Raw genomic sequence first — 21,907 nt, 5'->3', positions numbered from 1 at the left:
TGAGATGTCTGTGTCACTGCTCTGAGGTCCTCTTAGTGAATATAGCTAGATAATATGCATGAGTACTGGATACAGACATGCATATATACACACCTGTTTATTTCTATATGTGTGTCAACTAAAAATCATGAATTCATATTAATACCTATAATTCCTACCCAACACCACAGAGTTCATGCTAATTTTCTGTCTTTCCATATTTCTAATTCCCTCCGACAATGAGAAAGCTGGCTTTATTTATCTTCAATATATTTACTTATTTGATAAATTCACTCCTGAATATAACCAATTTCCCAGAGCCACTGTTGCCATTACCCCTCAGTCTCCTAGTTGTGCTTGGACTCTGCCACTTTCAGCCTCCATGGTCACCCTCCTCATACTGTTCAACATCTTGCATCTATCATCATGCTGCTCTCACACACCCTGGCCACAGGTCTCCAGCTTGCTTAACCCTACCTTGGCAAGTGACTTTTAGACATAATTGTTCAGAGAGGAAGAACAGAAGGCTATTGGAAAGCTAGGTGTTATTTTTTATAAAAAATTATTTATTTATTTGAAAGGCAGAGTTAGAGAGAGGAGAGGCAGAGATCTTCCATCTGCTTGTTCACTCCCCAAATGGCTGCACTTGGCCAGGCCAAGCTGAAGCCAGTAGCTTCATCCAGGTCTCTCACATGAGCACAGGAGCCCAAGTACTTGGCCCATCCTCTGCTGCTTTTCCAGGCACATTAGGAAGGAGCTGGATCAGAAGTGGAGCAGCAGAGCCTCAAACCAGTTCCCATATGGGATGACGGCTTGACCCAGAATGCCACAATGCCAGCTTCCAGATGTTATCTTAGGGGATGTAAGTTATGACATTTGTTACTTTGCATACTGTGTTTGGAGATTAGACTGGAGGTTAACCACAACAGGGAATAATCAGTGTTTAAATAAAAAAATTATAATTCTGGTTTATTCTAGATACTTAATAAGCAAAATGCAAGGACAAAAGAACATAAGTTTTTTAATCAGACACACATAATTATCAATTTTAATAGTTTCACTTTTTTATGTGATTTTGTGCAAGTTATTTAATGTCTGTGAACCTCAGCTTCTTCATCTGTAAAATGGTGAATCACAGACTTAGGTTGTTGTGAGAATTAAATGAGTTAATAAAAGTAAAATGCTTGCCACAAAGTACTACAATTACTCAGGAAACAAAAAATCTACCAATTGGTATTGCCTTCAAGATGTTTGAAATATCAACAAACAAAAAAGAAAATATCTTATTTCATAATTCCAATGAATGCAGGATCCACCTTATTATCTATTCCTTCAGTCTAAGCATTGACTTCATACAAAGTGTGAGGCTGTCAAACAGGAATTCTTTTACGTTGCTGCTACCTCCTTCCTCCTCATACTGGAGTTTTTGCTGCATCTGCACATATTTGTGCCTCTTTCCCTCCAGGCCCAATTATAAGATGTTCTTCAACTTAGGGCTATTACTATTCTCCTGCCTCTGCAGGGACTTTGAAACTTCAACAGCTCTCTCTTGTAGCATTCATTTATTAATTTGAAAGTATTTATTGAATATACAACATGTAGCAGTCTCTTTTTTATTATTATTTGACAGATAGAGTAAATGAAGGAGACAGAGAGAAAGGTCTTCCTTCTGTTGGTTCACTCCCCAAATGGCCACTACAGCTAGAGCTATGCCGATCTGAAGCCAGAAACCATGTGCTTCCTCCTGGTCTCCCACACGAGTGCAGACACCCAAGCACTTTGGCCATCCTCCACTGCCTTCCCGGGCCACAGAAGAGAGCTGGACTGGAAGAGGAGCAGCTGGGACTAGAACCCGGTGCCCATATGGGATGCCGGCGCTGCAGGCGGAGGATTAACCAAGTGAGCCACGGCACCAGCTCTATTTTTGATTCTAGGGATAAAACAGGGAATGAGATAGATGAAGTATCAACTCTTCAAAGGATCTATAATAAAGAGTATACAGACAATAAGCTAATGGATAAGTACAAGTAAATAATTTAAGACGAGTGCTATTTTCGAAAGAATGGCAAGGTAAGATCACTCTCTTAAGAGTGACATTTGAGCAGACACATGACTGGTGAGGAGCCAGAGATGCAGAATTTACAGGAAGAATAGTCCAGGCAGAGGTGCAGAGGTAATGGCTCTAATGCAGGAACTACCGTAGTGTGTTGAAGGATGTTTGCTCCCGTGTGGCTTTACCAAAGAACAGAATGGTAGATGAGACCGTAGACATAGAGGAAGGACAAAAATCCTAAGTGCATTCTTTAGGCTATTGCAAGCAGCTAGATTTTATTCAAGTGTAAAGGAAGGGGCCAGCAGGTTATGCCGTGGTCTGCACTGCAGGCATCTGCTAAGGGCACTGGTTCGAATCCTAGCTGTTCTACTTCTGATCAGTTCCCTGCTAATGTGTCTGGAAAATAATTGGAAGATGGCCCAAGTTCCTGGGCCTCTGCCACCCACGTGGGAGACCAGAAGCTCGTGGCTCCTGACTTCAGCCTGACCTACCCTGGACATTGAAGCCATTTGGGGAGTGAATCAGCGGATGAGAGATCTCTCTTTGTCTCCCCTTCTCCTTCTCTCTCTCTCTCTCTCTGACTCTGCCTTTAAAATAAATGAAAGGGGCCTGAGCTGTGGCACACTAGGTTAATCCTCCACCTATGGTGCCAGCAGCCCATGTGAGCACCAGGTTCTAGTCCCAGTTGCTCCTCTTCCAGTCCAGCTCTCTGCTGTGGCCCAGGAGTGCAGTGGAGGATGGCCCGGGTGCTTGGGCCCCTGCACCCGCATGGGAGACCAGGAAGAAGCACCTGGCTCCTGGCTTTGGATCAGCGTAGCTCCTTCCGTTGCAGCCATTTGGGAGGTGAACCAATGGAAGGAAGACCTTTCTCTCTGTCTCTCTCTCTCACTGTCTATAATTCTGTCAAATAAATAAATCTTTAAAAAATAAATTAAATAAATGAATAAACCTTTAAAAAATAAAATAAAATAAAGGAGGGGTCCAGTGTTTTGGTGTAGAGGGTTAAGCTGCTGCTTGTGACAATGGCATCCCATACAAACACCAGTTCAAGTCCTAGCTGCTCTACTTCCAATCCAGCTCCTGCTAACGTGTTTGGGAAAGCAGAAGATGCTTCAAGGACTTGGTCCCCTGCCACACACTTGGGAGTTCCTGGCTCCTGGCTTTGGCCTGGCCCAGTCCTGGCCATTGTAGCCTTTTGAAGCAGTGGATCAGTAAGTGGGAGATCTCTCCTGCTCTCTCTCTGTAACTCTGCCTTTCAGATAAATAAATAAATCTTTTTAAAAAAATTATAAAGGGAAACCATTGATAAGATTTTAAAAGGGGAGTAATATGACATGTATTTATTTTAAAGATTTATGGGGATTGGCACTGTGGTGTAGTGGGTAAAGCCTGCAGTGCCGGCATCCCATGTGGGCACCAGTTCGAGTCCCAGCTGCTCCACTTCCAATCTAGCTCTCTGCTATGGCCTGAGAGAGAGCAGTAGAGGATGGCCCAGATCCTTGGGGCCCTGCACCTACATGGGAGACCTGGAGAAAACTCTTGATTCCTGGCTTCGGATTAACCCAGTTCTGACCATTGCAGCCATTTGGGGGGTGAACTGGCAGACAGAGGACTTCCCTCTGCCTCTGCCTCTCTGTGACTTTGCCTTTCAAATAAATAATTTGCTGGTGGAGGGGACCAAGGCCTTGAAGCATCTTCTTCTGCTTTCCTGAACATGTTAGCAGGAGCTGAATTGGAAGTAGAGCAGCCAGGACTTGAACTGGGGTTTGTATGGGATGCCATTGTCACAAGCAGCAGCTTAACCTTTTGCATTTATTTGAGAGGCAGAGCATCAGAGAAAAAGGGACACACACACACACACACACACGGGGTGGGGGGAATCTTCCATCTGCTGGTTCACGCCCCAAATGGCCACAACAGCCAGATCTGGGCCAGGCTGAAGCCAGGAACAGGAACTCCATCCTGACCTCCCTCGTGGGTTCAGGGGCCAAAACATCTGAGCTATCAATCAGCTGCCTTCTAGGTTAGCAGGAAGCCTGACTGAAAATAAACTGGGGCCAGTGCCATGGCTCAATAGGCTAATCCTCCACCTGTGGCGCCGGCACACTGGGTTCTAGTCCCGGGTGGAGCACCGGATTCTGTCCCGGTTGCCCCTCTTCCAGGCCAGCTCTCTGCTATGGCCCGGGAGTGCAGTGGAGGATGACCCAAGTCCTTGGGCCCTGCACCCCATGGGAGACCAGGAGAAGCACCTGGCTCCTGGCTTCGGATCAGCGTGGTGCGCTGGCCGCAGCACACCGGCCACGGCGGCCATTGGAGGATGAACCAATGGCAAAGGAAGACCTTTCTCTCTCTCTCTCTCTCTCACTGTCCACTGTGCCTGTCAAAAAAAAAAAAAAGAAGAAGAAGGCCGGCGCCGCGGCTCACTAGGCTAATCCTCTGCCTTGCGGCGCCGCACACCGGGTTCTAGTCCCGGTCGGGGCACTGATCCTGTCCCGGTTGCCCCTCTTCCAGGCCAGCTCTCTGCTGTGGCCAGGGAGTGCAGTGGAGGATGGCCCAAGCGCTTGGGCCCTGCACCCCATGGGATACCAGGAGAAGCACCTGGCTCCTGGCTTCGGATCAGCGCGGTGCGCCGGCCGCAGCGTGCCTACTGTGGCGGCCATTGGAGGGTGAACCAACGGCAAAAAGGAAGACCTTTCTCTCTGTCTCTCTCTCACTGTCCACTCTGCCTGTCAAAAAAAAAAAAAAAAGTTTATTTAAAAAAAAAAAAAAGAAAATAAACTGGGACTCTAGTACAGAGATGGGATGTCAGCTTCACAAGTGGTGTCTTAACCTACTGCTCCATGACACTAACCCCTGATTTATATATATTTTTTAAAGATTTATTTATTTATTTGAAAGTCAGAGTTACACAGAGAGAAGCAGAGGCAGAGAGAGAGACAGAGACAGACAGAGAGAGATAGAGACAGAAAGAGAGAGTCTTCCATCCACTGTTTCACTCCCCAATTGGCTGCAACGGCCAGAGCTGTACTGATATGAAGCTGGGAGCCAGGAGCTTCTTCTGGGTCTCCCATGTGGGTGCAGGGGCCCAAGGACTTGGGCCATCTTCTACTGCTTTCCCAGGACACAGTAGAGAGCTGGATCAGAAGTGGAGCAGCCGGGACTCGAACTGGAGCCTATATGGGATGCTGCATTGCAGGCAGTGGCTTAACCTGCTATGCCACAGTGCCGGCCCCCTGATTTATATATTTTAAGATATCATTTTATGTGTTCATAGTCTCTCTTCCAAACAGATTCCCAAAATGTGTATCTCTAGATCAGAAATATGGAGACTTTAGCTGGATACATGATAGAATAATCTTTCATTTGGCATTAGGGTCATTCCTATTTTATTTTAAAGTGTGAATACAAAATTCTTCCCATAACTATGATAACAGTATAGAAGACTATTTTTATGGTTGCATGAAATCTAGTATTTTGTCCACATGTTAAGTCTCCCAAGAAAAGAATCCATGAGGACATGCTTACTTCTTGACCCAGATATAAAGCTGCCAAGTGTGGATAGCAATCAGTGGGTGGGGACACTTAATAACTAGCTTTCCAAAGGTATAATTTATTAGAGCGTGGGCCCTGGACAATATCTTGCAGATAGTATTTCTCTTGTAACCTACCTCCTTTCTGTTCCTTTCCTCCCATGGTTAGCAATCTCAATCTCTTAACTCCCCTACCTCCCACCCAGGTTGATGGTGATCTTCAGTTGCCCTGAATATGCTTGAATAAAAAAAAAAAAAAAAAAAAAAAGAGAGAGAGAGAGAGAGAGAGAAAGAGAGAAAGGAGAAAGAAAAATCCATTCACCAAATTTTTCACTCCTTTCACAGGTATTGCTGGCATTTATGAGAGGCTAATGAGTCACTAGTGGAGGCATTTTAGACAGTAAAACAGGGAAATAATTAGGGAGTTGAGACTGTGATGGACTTATACCACTGCCAATCTGGTCAATGTAGAACCAACATTCTACATTTCTGGCTTATCCTGACTCTTAAATATAAAGGTGCATAATGGTGTTAAGAATACTGTATCTTTGATTTTTTAGAAGAAAGGCTCAGATTTGTCTTTCTAGTGGGTAGACAACTAATGCATTCATTAAAATAACTTTCAGAGGTAGGCATCAAACATAGAAATTAGATATTTTGGCCGGCGCCGTGGCTCAACAGGCTAATCCTCCGCCTTGCGGCGCCGGCACACCGGGTTCTAGTCCCGGTCGGGGCACCGATCCTGTCCCGGTTGCCCCTCTTCCAGGCCAGCTCTCTGCTGTGGCTAGGGAGTGCAGTGGAGGATGGCCCAAGTCCTTGGGTCCTGTACCCCATGGGAGACCAGGAGAAGCACCTGGCTCCTGCCATCGGATCAGCGCGGTGTGCCGGCCGCAGCGCGCCAACTGCGGCGGCCATTGGAGGGTGAACCAACGGCAAAAGGAAGACCTTTCTCTCTGTCTCTCTCTCTCACTGTCCACTCTGCCTGTCAAAAAAAAAAAAAAGAAATTAGATATTTTTAATTTGCATAACTCCTGAATGATCATTAAATAGGAAGAAAAAGGTCACCACACCTGATAGGAAGAAAATCTTTGAGGTAAAAGGGAGAAGGAGTATAGGGATGGCTGAAGTTGGAGCAGACACAGAAAAAAACATGGAGTTAAAAATTATAATCAGGCCAGTGCCGCAGCTCAATAGGCTAATCCTCCACCTTGCGGCGCTGGCACACTGGGTTCTAGTCCCGGTCGGGTCGCCGGATTCTATCCCGGTTGCCCCTCTTCCAGGCCAGCTCTCTGCTATGGCCCGGGAGTGCAGTGGAGGATGGCCCAAGTGCTTGGGCCCTGCACCCCATGGGAGACCAGGAGAAGCATCTGGCTCCTGGCTTTGGATCAGCGCGGTGCACCAGCCGCAGCGGCCATTGGAGGGTGAATCAATGGCAAAGGAAGACCTTTCTCTCTGTCTCTCTCTCTCACTGTCCACTCTGCCTGTCAAAAAAAAGAAAAAAAATTATAATCTTAGGGCCAATGTTGTGGTGTAGCAGGTAAAGCCACCACCTGCAGTGTTGGCATCCCATATGGGTGCTGGTTTGAGTCCAAGCTGCTCCACTTCTGATCCAGTTCTCTGCTATGGCCTGGGAAAGCAGTAGAAGATGGCCCAAAGTCCTGTCCTTGGGCACCCTGCACCCGTGTGGGAGATCTGGAAGAAGCTCCTGGCTTCGGATCAGCACAGCTCCAGCAGTTGCAGCCATCTGGAGAGTGAACCAGTGGATGGAAGACCACTCTCTCTGTGTCTCTGCCTTTCAAGTAAATAAAATAAATCTTTAAAAAATTACAATCTTATGCTCTTTTTTTGGAACCTCAATACCTTTTTAACTTTCTAATATTTAAATTTTCTGTAGAATGATAATAGGTTAGCTTGCTTGTTTCATTCTGAGGAATACTCTTAAAAATAAAAAAAGTATTCAAATGAGGGATAGTAATGTTCCAAATTATTTTTTAAAGATTATTATGCATTTATTTGAGAGGTAGGGTTATAGACAGAGAGAGAGACAGAAAGAAAGGTCTTCTGTCTGCTGGTTCGCTCCCCAAATGGTGGCAATGGACAGAGCTGGGCTGATCTGAAGCCAGGAGCCAGGAGCAGCTTCTGAGTCTCCCATGTGGGTGCAGGGGCCCAAGCACTTAAGCCATCTTCCACCCCTTTCCCAGCTCATAGCAGAAAGCTGAATTGGAAGAGGAGCAGGTGGGATACAAACCAGTGCCTCTATGGGGTACTGGTGCTACAGGCAGAGGCTTAATGTACTAAGTAAACCACAGCACCAGCCCCCCGAATTTTTCTAATTTTTATTACGGGATGGGCAGTAGGTCTAGTGGTTAAGAAGCCAGTTGTGGGCTGGTGCCGTGGCTCAACAGGCTAATCCGCCACCTTGCGGCGCCAGCACACCGGATTCTAGTCCCGGTAGGGGCGCCGGATTCTATCCCAGTTGCCCCTCTTTCAGGCCAGCTCTCTGCTATGGCCCGGGAAGGCAGTGGAGGATGACCCAAGTCCTTGGGCCCTGCACCTGCATGGGAGACCAGGAGAAGCATCTGGCTCCTGGCTTCGGATCAGCACGATGTGCCCGCCGCAGTGGCCATTGGAGGGTGAACCAACGGCACAAGGAAGACCTTTCTCTCTGTCTCTCTCTCTCACTATCCACTCTGTCAAAAAAAAAAAAAAAAAAGGAGCCAGTTATGGTGCCTGAGTCCAGGACCAGTGTGGTGGCGTAGCAGGTAAAGCTACCTGTGATGGTATATGGGTGCCAGTTCATGTCCCAGTCATTCCACTTCTGATCCAGCTCCTAGCTAATGGCCTGGGTAAAGCAGCAGCAGATGGTCCAAGTGCTTGGGCACCTGCCACCCACGTGTGAGACCTGGATGCAACTCCTGGCTCCTGGCTTTGGCCTGGGTTTAGCCCTAGTCATTGTGGTCACTTGGGGAGTGAACCAGTGAATGGAATATCTCTCTTTATGTGCCTCTCCCTCTTTGTAACTCTGACATTCAAATAAACAAATCTTAAAAAAAAAATGCTGAGCCCTATATCATAGCACTTGGGTTCAATGCCCAGCTCTGACTCCAGATTCCAGCTTCCTGTTAATGTGGATCCTGGGAGGCAGTAGTGATCTCAAGTGATTTGAATTCCTGGCACCCACATGGGAGATCTGGATTGAATTCCTGGCTCTCAGCTTCTGCTCCAGCCAGGGAGCATTGAGGGTATTTAAGTAGTTAATCAGTGAATGGGAGTTTGCTTTCTCTCCCTCTCAAACAAAAATTTTAAACATAAATAATTTGAGATGGGAGAAGGGAACTAGTAGACAGGAAATCTGTCTCTCTTCCTTACAAATAAACAAAATTTAAAAAACAGATTCTTGAAAAGATGGGTGGAAACAAGTTGAGATATTTGAACAACACAGTTTATTGTACTTTATCTACTGTCCCAGTTCAGGTTCCACCATTTCCTGCCTTAATCAGTGTACCTCTCCTAATTCTCCTATCCTGCATCATTGTCTCATGGCACTTAATGTGGGTTTTTTTTGTTTCGTTTGTTTTTAAAGGTTTATTTATTTATTTGAAAGGCAGAATTACAGGGAGGCAGAGAGAGAGAGAGAAAGAGAAAGAGAGAGAGAGAGAGAGAAATATCTTCCATCTGCTGGCTCATTCCACAAATGGCTGCAACAGCCAGGGCTGGGCCAGGAGCTTCTTCTGGGTCTCTCACGTGGGTGCGGGGGCCCGAGCATTTGAGCCATCTTCTGCTGCTTTCCCAGGCGCATCAGCAGGGAGCTGGATCAGAAGTGGAGCCACAGGGACTTGAACTGGTGCCCCTGCTACCTGGATGCTGGCACTGCAGGTAGCAGCTTAACCTAATGTGCCACAGCATCCTGGCTTTTGTTTTTTAATCATTTATTTTGTTATGCTATTCTTAGTATTAGAATGCAAGCTCCACAAAGGCAAAGATTTTTATTCATGGTCGTATTCCACGCCTGGAGCTCAGAAGGGGCGGAGAAAAATTTAGACATAGTAACCATCAATTCCTGTACTCCAAGTCTTTCTCCATTCACTCATACAAATGCGAGGATCTCTTACCGGATGGTGTCATCACGTTGTATCTTAATGTCAAGTTTGTTTTTGCATTTCATTTGTGTCTATGTCTCAGTTACATTTTAGATGGCCAGAGTACAGACCGGGACAGGAACCTGCAGGCAGCAGCCCGCCATGCTGTAGCTGCTCGCTAAGTCTGCGAACTTTGGTTCTAGTCTGAGATTTTTAAAAAATGTTACTTAATACAGCGTGGGCACAACCAGACCGGTCTCTCTTAGGCTTTGAGAGAGGAAAACTCGAGCTCGGCAGGCCATAGGTGGAAAAGTGAAACTACTTCTTCCCGGCGCCCAGCTCCGCTCGGGCGCAGCGTCTATCCGGCGTGGTAGCGAGACTTCCGGCGTTCTCGGCTTTTACGTGCTGAGTCACGGCCCACGCCGCGCCCAGGGTCTGAGGATGTGGTGCACACAGTATAACGAGGGGGAAAAACAAAACTTGAAACTCGTCCTCTGCACTCGCTCCTCTTTTCTGAGGGTAGCATCTTCCCCTCAGGCGGCGCAGCACTGTCCAGCGCCTGCCTCAGACAACTTCCCTGCATACGTCATAAACACCGCGCAGCCGACCAGCGGCCCAGCGCCCTTCTCCCGTCGTCCCTCACGCCACTCTCCCCGCCTCTTCCCCCTCGCCCCGCCCACCACATGTTTCGAACTGCTCTCTGGGTGCTCCGAGAATCCAGCCCCATCCTTTTGGTTCCTCTCCTTCCCTGTTCCCATTGGCTGTTGACGTGCGCGTAATTGCTTTCTTGCCTCATGATTGGCTAAGATCAGCGTCATCGACAGCCCAAGGGTGGGGGTCGGGGGAATGAGGGAAGTTGGCGTGAGGGAGACCGGATTGGGGGAGGGGTTCAGGCCTGTCCTCCCCAGCGGCTGCGGCAGCACCAGCGCCGGCCTCCGCCGCCTCTGGAACGCGGAGGAGGAGGAGCGGCTGGAGGAGTAGGAGGAGGGGGTGGGCCCTGGGGAGCGGGATGCCCGTCGCTGCGGCCGGGTGGTGAATGCTGAGGAGAGTCACGGTTGCTGCAGTGTGTGCCAGCGGGAGGAAGTTGTGGCGTGAGGCCGGCCGGGAGCTCGCGGCGCTGTGGAGAATCGAAGCGCGGGGTCGGTGCGAAGACTCTGCCAGACCCTTTCCCACCCGGACCATGCCTGGAAGGAACAAGGCGAAGTCTACCTGCAGCTGCCCCGACCTGCAGCCCAATGGACAGGATCTGGGCGAGAGCGGACGAGTTCCCCGTCTAGGAGCCGATGAATCAGAGGAGGAGGGACGGAGGGGGTCTCTCAGTAATGCCGGAGACCCTGAGATCGTCAAGTCTCCCAGCGACCCCAAGCAGTACCGGTGAGAGAGGAGGCTTGGACAGGGCAGGAGGACAGGCTGCGGCCTCTCGGTGGGGGCCGCGGTCACTTCTTGTCGCCCTATCTCCCGAAGGAGCAACAGGGCACACTTCCCAGCCCCAGTGCTTCCTTGGAGGCGCTAAAGGCGGTTAGAGGCTTCCATGCGGTGTCAGCTGGGCCAGGGGGGAGTGTTGGGGTGCGTAAGGAATCGGGGCGTCGGAATGGGAAGAGCTATTCGAGCACTTTTGACGTTCACTAAAGCAGGACTAGAGGTTGTGAGGGAGGGTGGCTGCGCGGTACTGTGTTGTGCGGAAAGGTGGACAGAGTTGGGGGTTTTAATTTTGGAGGAGAGGCGAGTTAAGGGTCATACTGTTACTGTCCAGAAATACTTGAGGGGCTCCTAAGCCAGAGGAGAAGCTAGTGGGTGCTAGTTACAGGTGGATGGTGTGGCTTCTGGAAATGACTTTTGTCTCGTAGCAGACCTAAAATGAATGGCTTGTTTCCACGGCTGGTTCTCGAATGATTGAGTGACCTCTTCCAAAACTAGAAAGAGGCCAGTTGGGTGAGTTGTGGAAGACTTGTAAGGTATCTTCACATCTTGAAATTTTCTACTTTTGGTTTATACAGGAATCCTCTAAACGTCTTGTTGAGTGAGTCCCAGCCCACTGTTTTCCTCAGAGATCCCTTGTGTCATAAAATACCATGAGTACAATGTATGTTAAATGGAGTTCATATTGTCTAACAGCTTCGTTTTATAAGTTGAGGAAGTTAAAATCCAGAGTTTGCTTCTTGCTAAGAATCACACGGCTAAATAATAAGTGTTGGCAGGCAAACGGGAGCCATATGATAAACCCAGCAAGGTTTACTGATTGTTACAAAGTTCTTACTTACTGTTGAGTTGCAAGCTTAAGAAGGATTCTGTTTCTGGATTTGTTACAAGCTCTACAGTGTTAGAGTAGGAGAGAATCTTAGAGATAATTTTTCCTACTCCCCAGCACCCCCATTTGACAGATGACTGAAATTGAGGTCTAGAAAGATGTTTCACTTGGAGTCTAGAGATAAATGGAACACAACTCTTTGTATTATTTTAACCTGGCTGTCAGGGTCAAGATATCGTTAATCTGTGGGCCCAATTTTCTCCTTTTCTCATCAAAGATGTGTTTGTATTGGTAATATATAAATGAGAATAAGAAGCAAATCCGATAGACTTTTTTACCTTCCAGGTTAATTGTTCAATAATGGCTTCAGGTTTTTTTTCTTTCTATATAAAGTTACATAATAGCTAATTTTTCTGTGTAGGATCCTGTTCTATTTTACATGTACAAGGGTATTTCAGGGTTTAGTAGAAAAATAGAATTAAAAGATAATGTGCATTTGCTATGAAATTTTTAAAGACTTATTTAAAAGCCTAATTTTTGGCAAATTTATTTCACAAATACTAAGTTTTACCATACCACACACTGAGCTAGCATAAATCTTTTCTAAAATTTGGTCAGAAACAATGTAATACATTTCATTCTGGATGATATCAGAGTTGTTTAAGACAGTCCTTACCTTCAGGAAGCTTACAACGTATTAGAGGGACACAGATAACATTTAACAATTAAGTGAAATTGGGGCCGGTGCCGTGGCTCACTTGGTTAATCCTCTGCCTGCGGTGCCGGCACCCTATGTGGACACTGGGTTCTGGTCCCGGTTGCTCTTCTTCCAGTCCAGCTCTCTGCTGTGGCCCGGGAAGGCAGTGGAGGATGGCCCAAGTGCTTGGGCCCTGCACCCGCATGGGAGACCAGGAGGAAGCACCTGGCTCCTGGCTTCAGATCGGCGCAGCACCCCAGCCTTAGCAGCCATTTGGGGGTGAACCAATGGAAGGAAGGCCTTTCTCTCTGTCTCTCTCTCTCTCTCTCTCACTGTCCAACTCTGCCTGTCAAAAAAAATTAAGTGAAATTAGTGCACTGAAGTTTTACAGTAGCCATAATGGGAGTATGTGCTACATGTATTAAGGAATACAGTAAGGACTAGTAAATTTCACCTGAGGAGAAAAAAAGGATTTTCAAAGGGGAGATTAAAAGATGTTCTTTGAATAAAATGTTGCATTTCTTTCTGTGGCCTCTGGCAAGTCATTATCCTTAGTGTCTCAACATTTTAAAATTAGGGGCTCTGTTAGAACAGCAGTAATTTTTTTTTTCAGATTACTTAGTTTTGAAGATTTTTATTTATTTATATCAGAGGTAGAACTAAAGAGAGAGAGAGAAACAGAAAGGTCTTCTATCTGCTGCTTCACTCTCTGATCCAAAGCCAGGAGCCGGGAGCTTCCTCTGGGTCTGCCACGCAGGTGCAGGGGCCCAAGCACTTGGACCATCTTCTACTGCTTTCCCAGGCCACAGCAGAGAGCTGGTTTGGAAGAGAAGCAACCAGAACCAGAAGCCCATATGGGATGCTGGTGCTGCAGGTGGAGGCTTAGCCTACTATACCACAGTGCTGGCCCCTTCATATTATTTAATTGGCAGGGGTTTAGGAGAGACCAACTTTTCCATCTGCTGGTTCACTCCTTAAGTGGCTGCAATGGCCAGGTGTGGGCCAGGCTGAAGCCAGGAGCCAGGAACTCCATCCTGGTTTTCCACAGGTGTGGCAAGGGCCCTAGTATTTGGGCCATCTTCTGCTGCTTTCTCAGGCATGTTATCAGGGAGCTGGATGGGAAGCAAAGGCTCACTGGCACTCCATTATGTAATGCCAGCATGGCAAGCAGGCCTTAACCCACTGTACCACTGTGCTGGCCCCAGCAGTATTTTTCAGTAACTTACTTTCCTTTCAAAAAAGCAGTCTACCTTTACCTGTCTTTTATACTAAAGTTTTGATTGGATTCCTGAAGAAAATATTTTACTTTAAAATAAAGGTAGAGGGGCCTGTGCCCATGGCATAGCAGGTTAAGCCACTGCTGGCAGTGCTGGCATCCCATATGGGTACCACTTTGAGTCCCAGCTGCCCCACTTCCAATCCAGATCCCTGCTTATGTGCCTGGGAAAGCAGTGGAAGATGGCCCAAGTACTTGGGTCCCTGCACCCATTGTGGGAGACCCAGAAGAAGCTCCTGGCTTCTGGTTTCGGATTGGCTCAGCTGTGGCCATTGCAGCCATTTGGGGATTGAACAAGTGGATGGAAGACCTCTCCCTGTCTCTCTCTCTCCCCCTCTCTGTCACTCTGCCTTTCAAATAAATAAAACAAATCTCTTAAAAATAAATGAAATAAAGGCTTCTGGTTTCAGATAGACACAGCTCCAGCCTTTGTGGCCATCTGGGGAGTGAACCAGTGGATGGAAGACCTGTCTTTCTCTCTGCCTCTCCTTCTCTCTGTATGTAACTCTGAGTTTCAAATAAATAAATCTTTTTTTTTTTTAAACATATTTAACAATGTCATGAACTTTTTCTTATTAAATATTTTAAAGACTTATTTATTTATCTGAAAGGCAGAGTAGCATCCATGGGTTTGTTCCCCAAATGGCCGCAAAGAGCCAAGGCTGGAGCAGGCCAATGGGAGAAGCCTGAAACTCCATCCTTTCTCCCACATGGGTGGCAGGGCCCAAGCACTTGGGCCATCTTCTGCTGCTTTCCCAGGCATGTTGGTGGGCAGCTGGGTGCAGCCAGGATTTGAACTGGTGCCCACATGGAATACAGGGATCATGGGCAGCAGTTTAACCTGCTGTGCCATAACACCAGCCTCTATTTTTTCAAGATTCATTTATTTGAAAGGCAGAGTTGCAGAGAGGCAGAGGCAAAGAGAGAGAGAGGTCTTTCATTCACTGGTTTTACTCTCCAGATGGCTGTAATGGCTGGAGCTGTGCTGATCTGAAGCCAGGAGCCAGGAGCTTCTAAAGGGTCTCCCATGAGGGTGCAGGGGCCCAAGGACTTAGGCCATCTTCCACTGCTTTCCTGGGCCATAGCAGAGAGCTGGATTGGAAATGGAGCAGCCAGAATAAGAACTAGCTCCTGAAAGGTCACCAAAAAATACACCAAACACTGTAGTAAGAGAAAAGGTTTATTGTCGGATGGAAGAAACACAACGGGCTGCTACCCCATGCACGAGAGAACAGCAGCCTGTACTAGACAGGTCTTACATATCTGCAGAGGTAAGGAAGTGGGAGCAGCAAATCCTGTCAAGGTGTGAGTGGAGCTGACACGTGTGATTGTGCCATTTGGTCACCTGACTTCTAGTAAGCCAGGCAGGGCTTTGAAGGACAGTACCATTTTATTAACAACACCCATACGTGATGCCAGTACTGCAGGTGGCAGCTTTACCTGCTATGCCACAGCACCAGCCCCCCCTAATGTTTCTAACACATCTTATTTCTGCCATAATCTAATCATTGCCATTTTATAGGCTACTTGAATTATCAAACTTTCTTTACCTTAGAAGCCTGTTTATTTCATGTGAATTATTAGGGTGTGGGCCTAATCATAATAGTTTTAGTAGATAAATAGGATAACTCTGGTTACCTTGTTTGTTTCTAGAATAGTACCTGATTAGAAGACAGGGAGACAAGAATATAGTTTACTCTGTGACTTCCACTCTGACATAGGTTTTATAATCATACAGATTCCCAGAATGAGGAGAATCATTAAGTATATCAAATTCAAAGGAAACTGAGGAGGTTATAGTACCTTTCTTGTTTTTTGTGACTGGAGCAGAATTATACTTTTCAGAAAGGTTGGAAGTGGACGGTAGTTCAGGAAGTTTACTTGATCTTCTGGATATGTTTTTAGAGAGACTTGTGTGTGTGTGTGTGTGTGTGTGTAGGATTTTTTTTTAAGTTTAACTTAAAAATAGTGCTTACGGGCCAGCGCCGTGGCTCAACAGGCTAATCCTCCGCCTAGTGGCGCCGGCACACCAGGTTCTAGTCCCGGTTGGGGTGCCGGTTCTGTCCCGGTTGCCCCTCTTCCAGGCCAGCTCTCTGCTATGGCCCGGGAGTGCAGTGGAGGATGGCCCAAGTGCTTGGGCTCTGCACCCCATGGGAGACCAGGAGAAGCACCTGGCTCCTGCCATTGATCAGCGCGGTGCGCCGGCCACAGTGCGCCGGCCACAGTGCGCCGGCCGCGGTGGCCATTGGAGGATGAACCAATGACAAAGGAAGACCTTTCTCTCTCTCTCTCTCTCTCTCTCTCACTGTCCACTCTGCCTGTCAAAAATTAAAAAAAAAAAAAAATAGTGCTTACTTATTTGAAAGTCAGAGAGAGATAGAGCCCTTGCATTTCTGGTTCACTCCCCAAAAGGCTGCAACATACAGGTCTGAGCCAGGCCAAAACCAGGGTTCTCGGGCTCAATTCATATCTACCACATAGGTGGCAGAGATCTAACTATTTGAATCATCACCTGCTGCCCTCAGGGTATGCATAAACTGGAACTAGGAGAGTTGAGACTTGAAGTCAGGCACTCTGATATAGGATGCGGGTGTCTTAAGCGATGTCTTAACTGTTCTGCCAAGTGCCTGCCCAATTTTAAAATTAGTTCAGAGACAAAGGGGTACAAACAGACCTGCCATTCACTGGTTCACTCTCAAATGCCTGCAACAGCTGGAACTGCAGCCAGGAGCCTGGAACTCAATGTAGGCCTTCATATGGGTGACAAGAACCCAACTACTTGGGCCACCATTTCTACCTTTCAAGGTCTACATAAGTGGGAAACTGGAGTCATGAGCCAGAGCCAGGAATCAGACCCAGGCACTCTGATATGGAATATGAGTGTCTTTTTTTTTTTTTTTTGGACAGGCAGGGTGGACAGTGAGAGAGAGAGACAGAGAGAAAGGTCTTCCTTTTGCCGTTGGTTCACCCTCCAATGGCCGCCGCGGTAGCGCGCTGCGGCCAGCGCACCACACTGATCCGATGGCAGGAGCCAGGTGCTTATCCTGGTCTCCCATGGGGTGCAGGGCCCAAGCACTTGGGCCATCCTCCACTGCACTCCCTGGCTACAGCAGAGAGCTGGCCTGGAAGAGAGGCAACTGGGACAGGATCGGTGCCCCGACCGGGACTAGAACCCGGTGTGCCGGCGCCGCAAGGCGGAGGATTAGCCTAGTGAGCCACGGCGCCAGCGGAATATGAGTGTCTTAAGTGTTAGATTAAATGCCTGCTCTCAGATTTTCTGTTTTTATTACCACAAAAATCTTCCTTTTCCTAGTAATAGGTGGTGTTTGTTGAACACTTAGTTATATAGTAGATAATTATTCTTTGGAGTTTACATAGGTAGCATATTAGGTAGTGTTCTTATTATATAATAACTTAAATGCAAATGTGAAAATATGTTATTGAGCAGGTACTGAGTACTAGAGAATAAATGGATAATATCTCATTTGGTTCTCCCTAAGCAAACTTCTTACCATGGCAGATAATGTCCAAGGTCCTCTATCTTTTTGTTTTTGTTGTTAAGATCCGTTTGAGGGTGGTGCCACAGCTTATTAGGCTAGTCCTCCGCCTGCGGCGCTGGCACTCCGAGTTCTAGTCCCGGTCAGGGTGCCGGTTCTGTCCTGGTTGCTCCTCTTCCAGTCCAGCTCTCTGCTGTGGCCCGGGAAGGCAGTGGAGGATGGCCCAAGTGCTCAGGCCCTGCACCCACATGGGAGACCAGGAGGAAGCACCTGGCTCCTGGCTTCAGATTGGCGTAGTGTACCAGCCGTAGTGGCCATTTGGGGACTGAACCAACGGAAGGAAGACCTTTCTCTCTGTCTCTCTCTCACTGTCTAACTCTGCCTGTCAAAAAAAAAAAAAAAATCCATTTTATTTATTTGAAAGACTGAGTTACAGAGAGGTAGAGACAGAAATCTTCCATCCATTGGTTCATTCCCCATATGGCCACAATAGCCAGAGCTGAGCCAATCCAAAGCTAGGAGCCAGGAGCTTCTTCCAGGTCTCCTATGCGGATCCAGGGGCCTAGGAACTTGAGCCATCCTCCTCTGCTCTCAGGCTCATTAACAGGGAGCTAGATTAGAAGTGGAGCAGCTGGCTGGCGCCACGGCTCAATAGGCTAATCCTCTGCCTTGCGGCGCCAGCACATAGGATTCTAGTCCCGGTTGCCCCTCTTCCAGGCCAGCTCTCTGCTATGGCCTGGGAGTGCAGTGGAGGATGGCCCAAGTGCTTGGGCCCTGCACCCCATGGGAGACCAGGAGAAGCACCTGGCTCCTGGCTTCGGATCAGCGCAGTGCGCCGGCTGCAGTGCGCCGACCGCGGCAGCCATTGGAGGGTGAACCAATGGCAAAAGGAAGACCTTTCTCTCTCTCTCTCTCTCTCACTGTCCACTCTGTCAAAAAAAAAAAAAAAAAAAAAAGTGGAGCAGCTGGGACTCAAACCAGTGCCCACATGGGATGCCAACACTGCAGGCCAAGGCTTTAACTTGCTGCACCACAGCCCCAGCCCTCTATCTTAAATTCTTAATTATGTAGCTTCATTTTCATCTTCTCTTGCACTGTTTTCATGCTTTCTTTCTTGGTACTTATTTTCCCTACATTTTGGTCTTAAATTCAAGTGTGAAAATTCTCTGTGAATCTTTCCTGACTCCTCTTCAATCTTGCCTAAGTTTTACTGTCTTTTCCCTCTATTATGCTAAAATTTTTGAAGGGACTTTGTGTCTTTGAGTCATTGCATGTCTTCTCTGCTGTTACTAATAAATGAACTGTCATATCTAAGACCCATCCGTCTACTTGTTCACTGGGCCCATTGCTTCTTGTGTTTAAGGTTCTGTTAGGTATTTTATCAGTCATTCTTCTTTCATTCTGCATCATCACTTTTCCCCTTTTACTGGATCATTCCATGAACATAGAAATATGCTGTGATTGTTGTCATCTGCAGGAGAAAACTGTCATTTAATATTCCTTTTGAGCTGTCTTCTTCCCATTATTTAATTTCTTGGCTTATTTTATAGCAAAATATATTAAAAGAATTGTCTATATGGGGGGCCAGTGTTGTGCATAGTGGGTTAAGCTGCTGCTTGTGATACTGGCATCCAATATTGGAGTGCCAGTTTTAGTCCTGGCTGTTCTACTTTTGATCCAGTTCCCTACTAATGCACCTTGGCAGGCAATGGATGGTGGCCCAGGTACTTGGGTCCCTGCTACCCTTAGGGGAGACAGGATGAACTTCGTGGCTCCTGGCTTTGGCCTGGCCCATACCTGACTAATGTGGTAATTTGGGAAAAATGGACCAGTGGATAGAAGATCTCACCATCCCCCATCCTGTCACTTTTTTTTTTTTTTTTTAAGATTTATTTACTTATTTGAAAGGCAGAGTTAGAGAAAGGAAGAGAGAGAGCGAGAGATCTTCCATCTGTGGATTCTCTCCCCAAATGGCCACAACGACTAAGATTGAGCTATGACAAAGCCAGGAGCCAGGAGGTTCTTCCGGGTCTCCCATGTGGGTGGCAGGGGCCCAAGTACTTGAGCCATCCTCCACTGCTTTCCCAGACACGTTAGCAGGGAGCTGAATCAGAAGTGGAGCAGCCAAGACATGCACCAGAGCCTATACAGTATGTTGGTCTCCCAAGCAGTGGTTTAACTCACTATACCACAATGCTGGCCTCATGTAGCCTTTTTATTTAAAATTTTTTTTTATTTCTATAAAGGGAGCAAGTTTTTCATGTGTTTCATATGTACACTTTTTTTTTTAAAGATTTATTTGAAAGGCAGAGTTTATTGGGGAGAGGGGAGAGAAAGAGAAAGAAATCTTCCATCTGCCAGTTCACTCCCCAGATGGCCACAACAGCTGGACCTGGGCCAGTCTGAAGCCAGGAGCCAGGAGCCTCTTCTGGGCCTCCCAGATGACTGCTTAAGCCATCTTCTGCTGCTTGCATAGGCACATTAGCAGGGAGCTGGTTTGGAAGTGGAGCACTCGAATTGGTTTCTACATAGGATGCTGGTTCCTGCTACACCATAGTGCCCCGTATCCCTAACTTTGCCTTTAAATAAACAAAATTTTTTTAAAAGATTATTTATTTGAAAGGCAGAGTTACAGAGAGGCAGAGGCTGAGAGAGAGAGAGAGAGAGAGATCTTCCATCTGCTGGTTCACTCCTCAGATGGCTGCAATGGCTGGAGCTGTACCATTCTGAAGCAGAGCCAGGAGCTTCTTCCGGGTCTCCCACGTGGGTACAGGGGCCCAAGAACCTGGGCCATCTTCTACTGCTTTCCCAGGCCATAGCAGAGAGCTGGATTAGACGTGGAGCAGCCAGGACTTGAACCGGCGCCCATATGGGATACCAGTACTGCAGGCAGCGGCTTTACCCGCTATGCCAAAGTGCTGGCCCTAACAAATGTTTTTAAATGTTTCATATAACTGTGTGCTGGGTGATATCATAGGATATAACCATGAAGAAAAAGAAAACCCTTTAAAGACGTCAAGTAATGACAAATGGTATGAATAAGGTGAAATCATAATAAAAGCAGATATTTACTGGGGTGCTATTTTATGATGTGTGATTAGAGAAGTCATTTCTGAAAAGAAAACATTTCAGCAAAGACTTAGGGGAGGAATGCAAGTAATGGATCTGGGGCAAGAGCCTTTAGGGCCAGATGAACAGAAAGGACAATGACCCTGTCCTGAGAGTCTCTGGAATGTTTTAAAAAACCACAGTGAGTGAAGTCAGTTGGGAAGAATGGTGGAAAGAACATTGGAGAGATGGTGGTGGGCCAGATTATGTAGAGCCTTACAGGACATGGTAAGGATTTTGGATTTTATTCCAAGTTTATGATAGGAAGCCATTGATGGTTTTTGAAGAGGGAAATGGCCCTGTATTAGTTTGCTAGGACTGCCATAACAAAATACCACAGACAGGTGGCTTAAACCACAGAAATTAATTTTCTCACAATCCTGGGCACTAGAACCAAGATCAAGGTGTCAGCAGCTTTGGTTTCTTCTGAGTCCTCATCCTCGCTGTCTTTTTAATATTTCCTCACATGATCTTGCTTCTGTACACATATTTTTGACATTTCTTTGTGTATCCAAATTTCCTTTTTTTATGAAGATACCAGTGAGATTGGATTAAGGCCAACCCTAATCACCTCTTAAAATATTTATTTATTTGAAAAACAGGGCAACAGAGAGAGAAAAAGAGAGATTGAGATCTTTCATTCCCTGGTTCACTCCCCAAATGGCTGCAAAAAACCGGGCTGGTCTAGCACAAAACCAGGAGTCAGGAACTCTGGGTCTCTGATGTGGATTGGAAATGGAGCAGCTGGGACTTGAATTAGTATCACAGGTTGCTGCTTTACATGCTGTGCCACAACACCAGCCCCTCCTAATCACCTCTTTAGAGGCTCTGCCTCCAAATAAATTCATATTTTGTGGTAGTAGACTTTAAGCTTCAACATATGAATTTTTGGGGAATGCAATTCAGCTCATTACCAGACTAATATGCTTTATACAGGCTGCTGAGAGTAGACTTGAGATATATGTATGGCAGGTATGCTGGAGTATTGAGGTTAGAGTGGAAATTGGGAGACTGGTTAGGAGAGGAGTTGTAATGACAGCATGGACTAAGGAAATAGCTGTGGCGTTGGGAAGATTTGTGATTTATTTTGAAAATGGAATATATGGCATGGTGGGTACAGTTAAAGCTGCTGCCTGTGATGCCAGCATCCCATATGGACACTAGTTCTAGGCCCAGCTGCTCTACTTCCTGTCTGGTTCCCTGGTAATGTGCCTAGGAAGCAGTGCAAGATGACTGAAATGCTTGGGCTGCTGTCCCCATCTGGGACACGCAGATGAAACTCCTGGCTTCAGCCTGGCTCAGCTCCATCTGTTGCAGCCATTCGGGGAATGAACCAGTGGATGGAGATATCTCTCTGTCTCTGTCTCTCTCTGTAACTCTTTCAAATAAATAAATAAATAATCTTAAAAGAGAATGTGTAAGATTATTTTGAAAGCAGAA

General features: G+C 46.8%; 1 protein-coding gene across 2 annotated transcripts in view; it reads left to right on the top strand.

Annotated features, from left to right (window-relative positions):
- Positions 1–10,545: 10,545 nt before the first annotated feature.
- NRDC (nardilysin convertase) overlaps positions 10,546–21,907 on the top strand; it is an 87,724-nt gene continuing 76,362 nt past the window's right edge. Inside the window, exon 1 of one of the 2 annotated variants that reach the window (XM_062191314.1) lies at positions 10,546–11,015. In XM_062191314.1, the coding sequence (XP_062047298.1) occupies positions 10,678–11,015 (338 nt within the window). In that variant the 5' untranslated portion in view covers positions 10,546–10,677. The remainder of the gene's footprint in view (positions 11,016–21,907) is intronic. The other variant, XM_062191313.1, reaches the window with a different exon arrangement.

This window comes from Lepus europaeus, chromosome 5 (assembly GCF_033115175.1).
Source record: "Lepus europaeus isolate LE1 chromosome 5, mLepTim1.pri, whole genome shotgun sequence".
NCBI classification, from domain to species: Eukaryota; Metazoa; Chordata; class Mammalia; order Lagomorpha; family Leporidae; genus Lepus; species Lepus europaeus.
The sequence above is the reverse complement of the archived record's forward strand: the minus strand, read 5'-3'. Positions and strand labels throughout refer to the sequence as shown.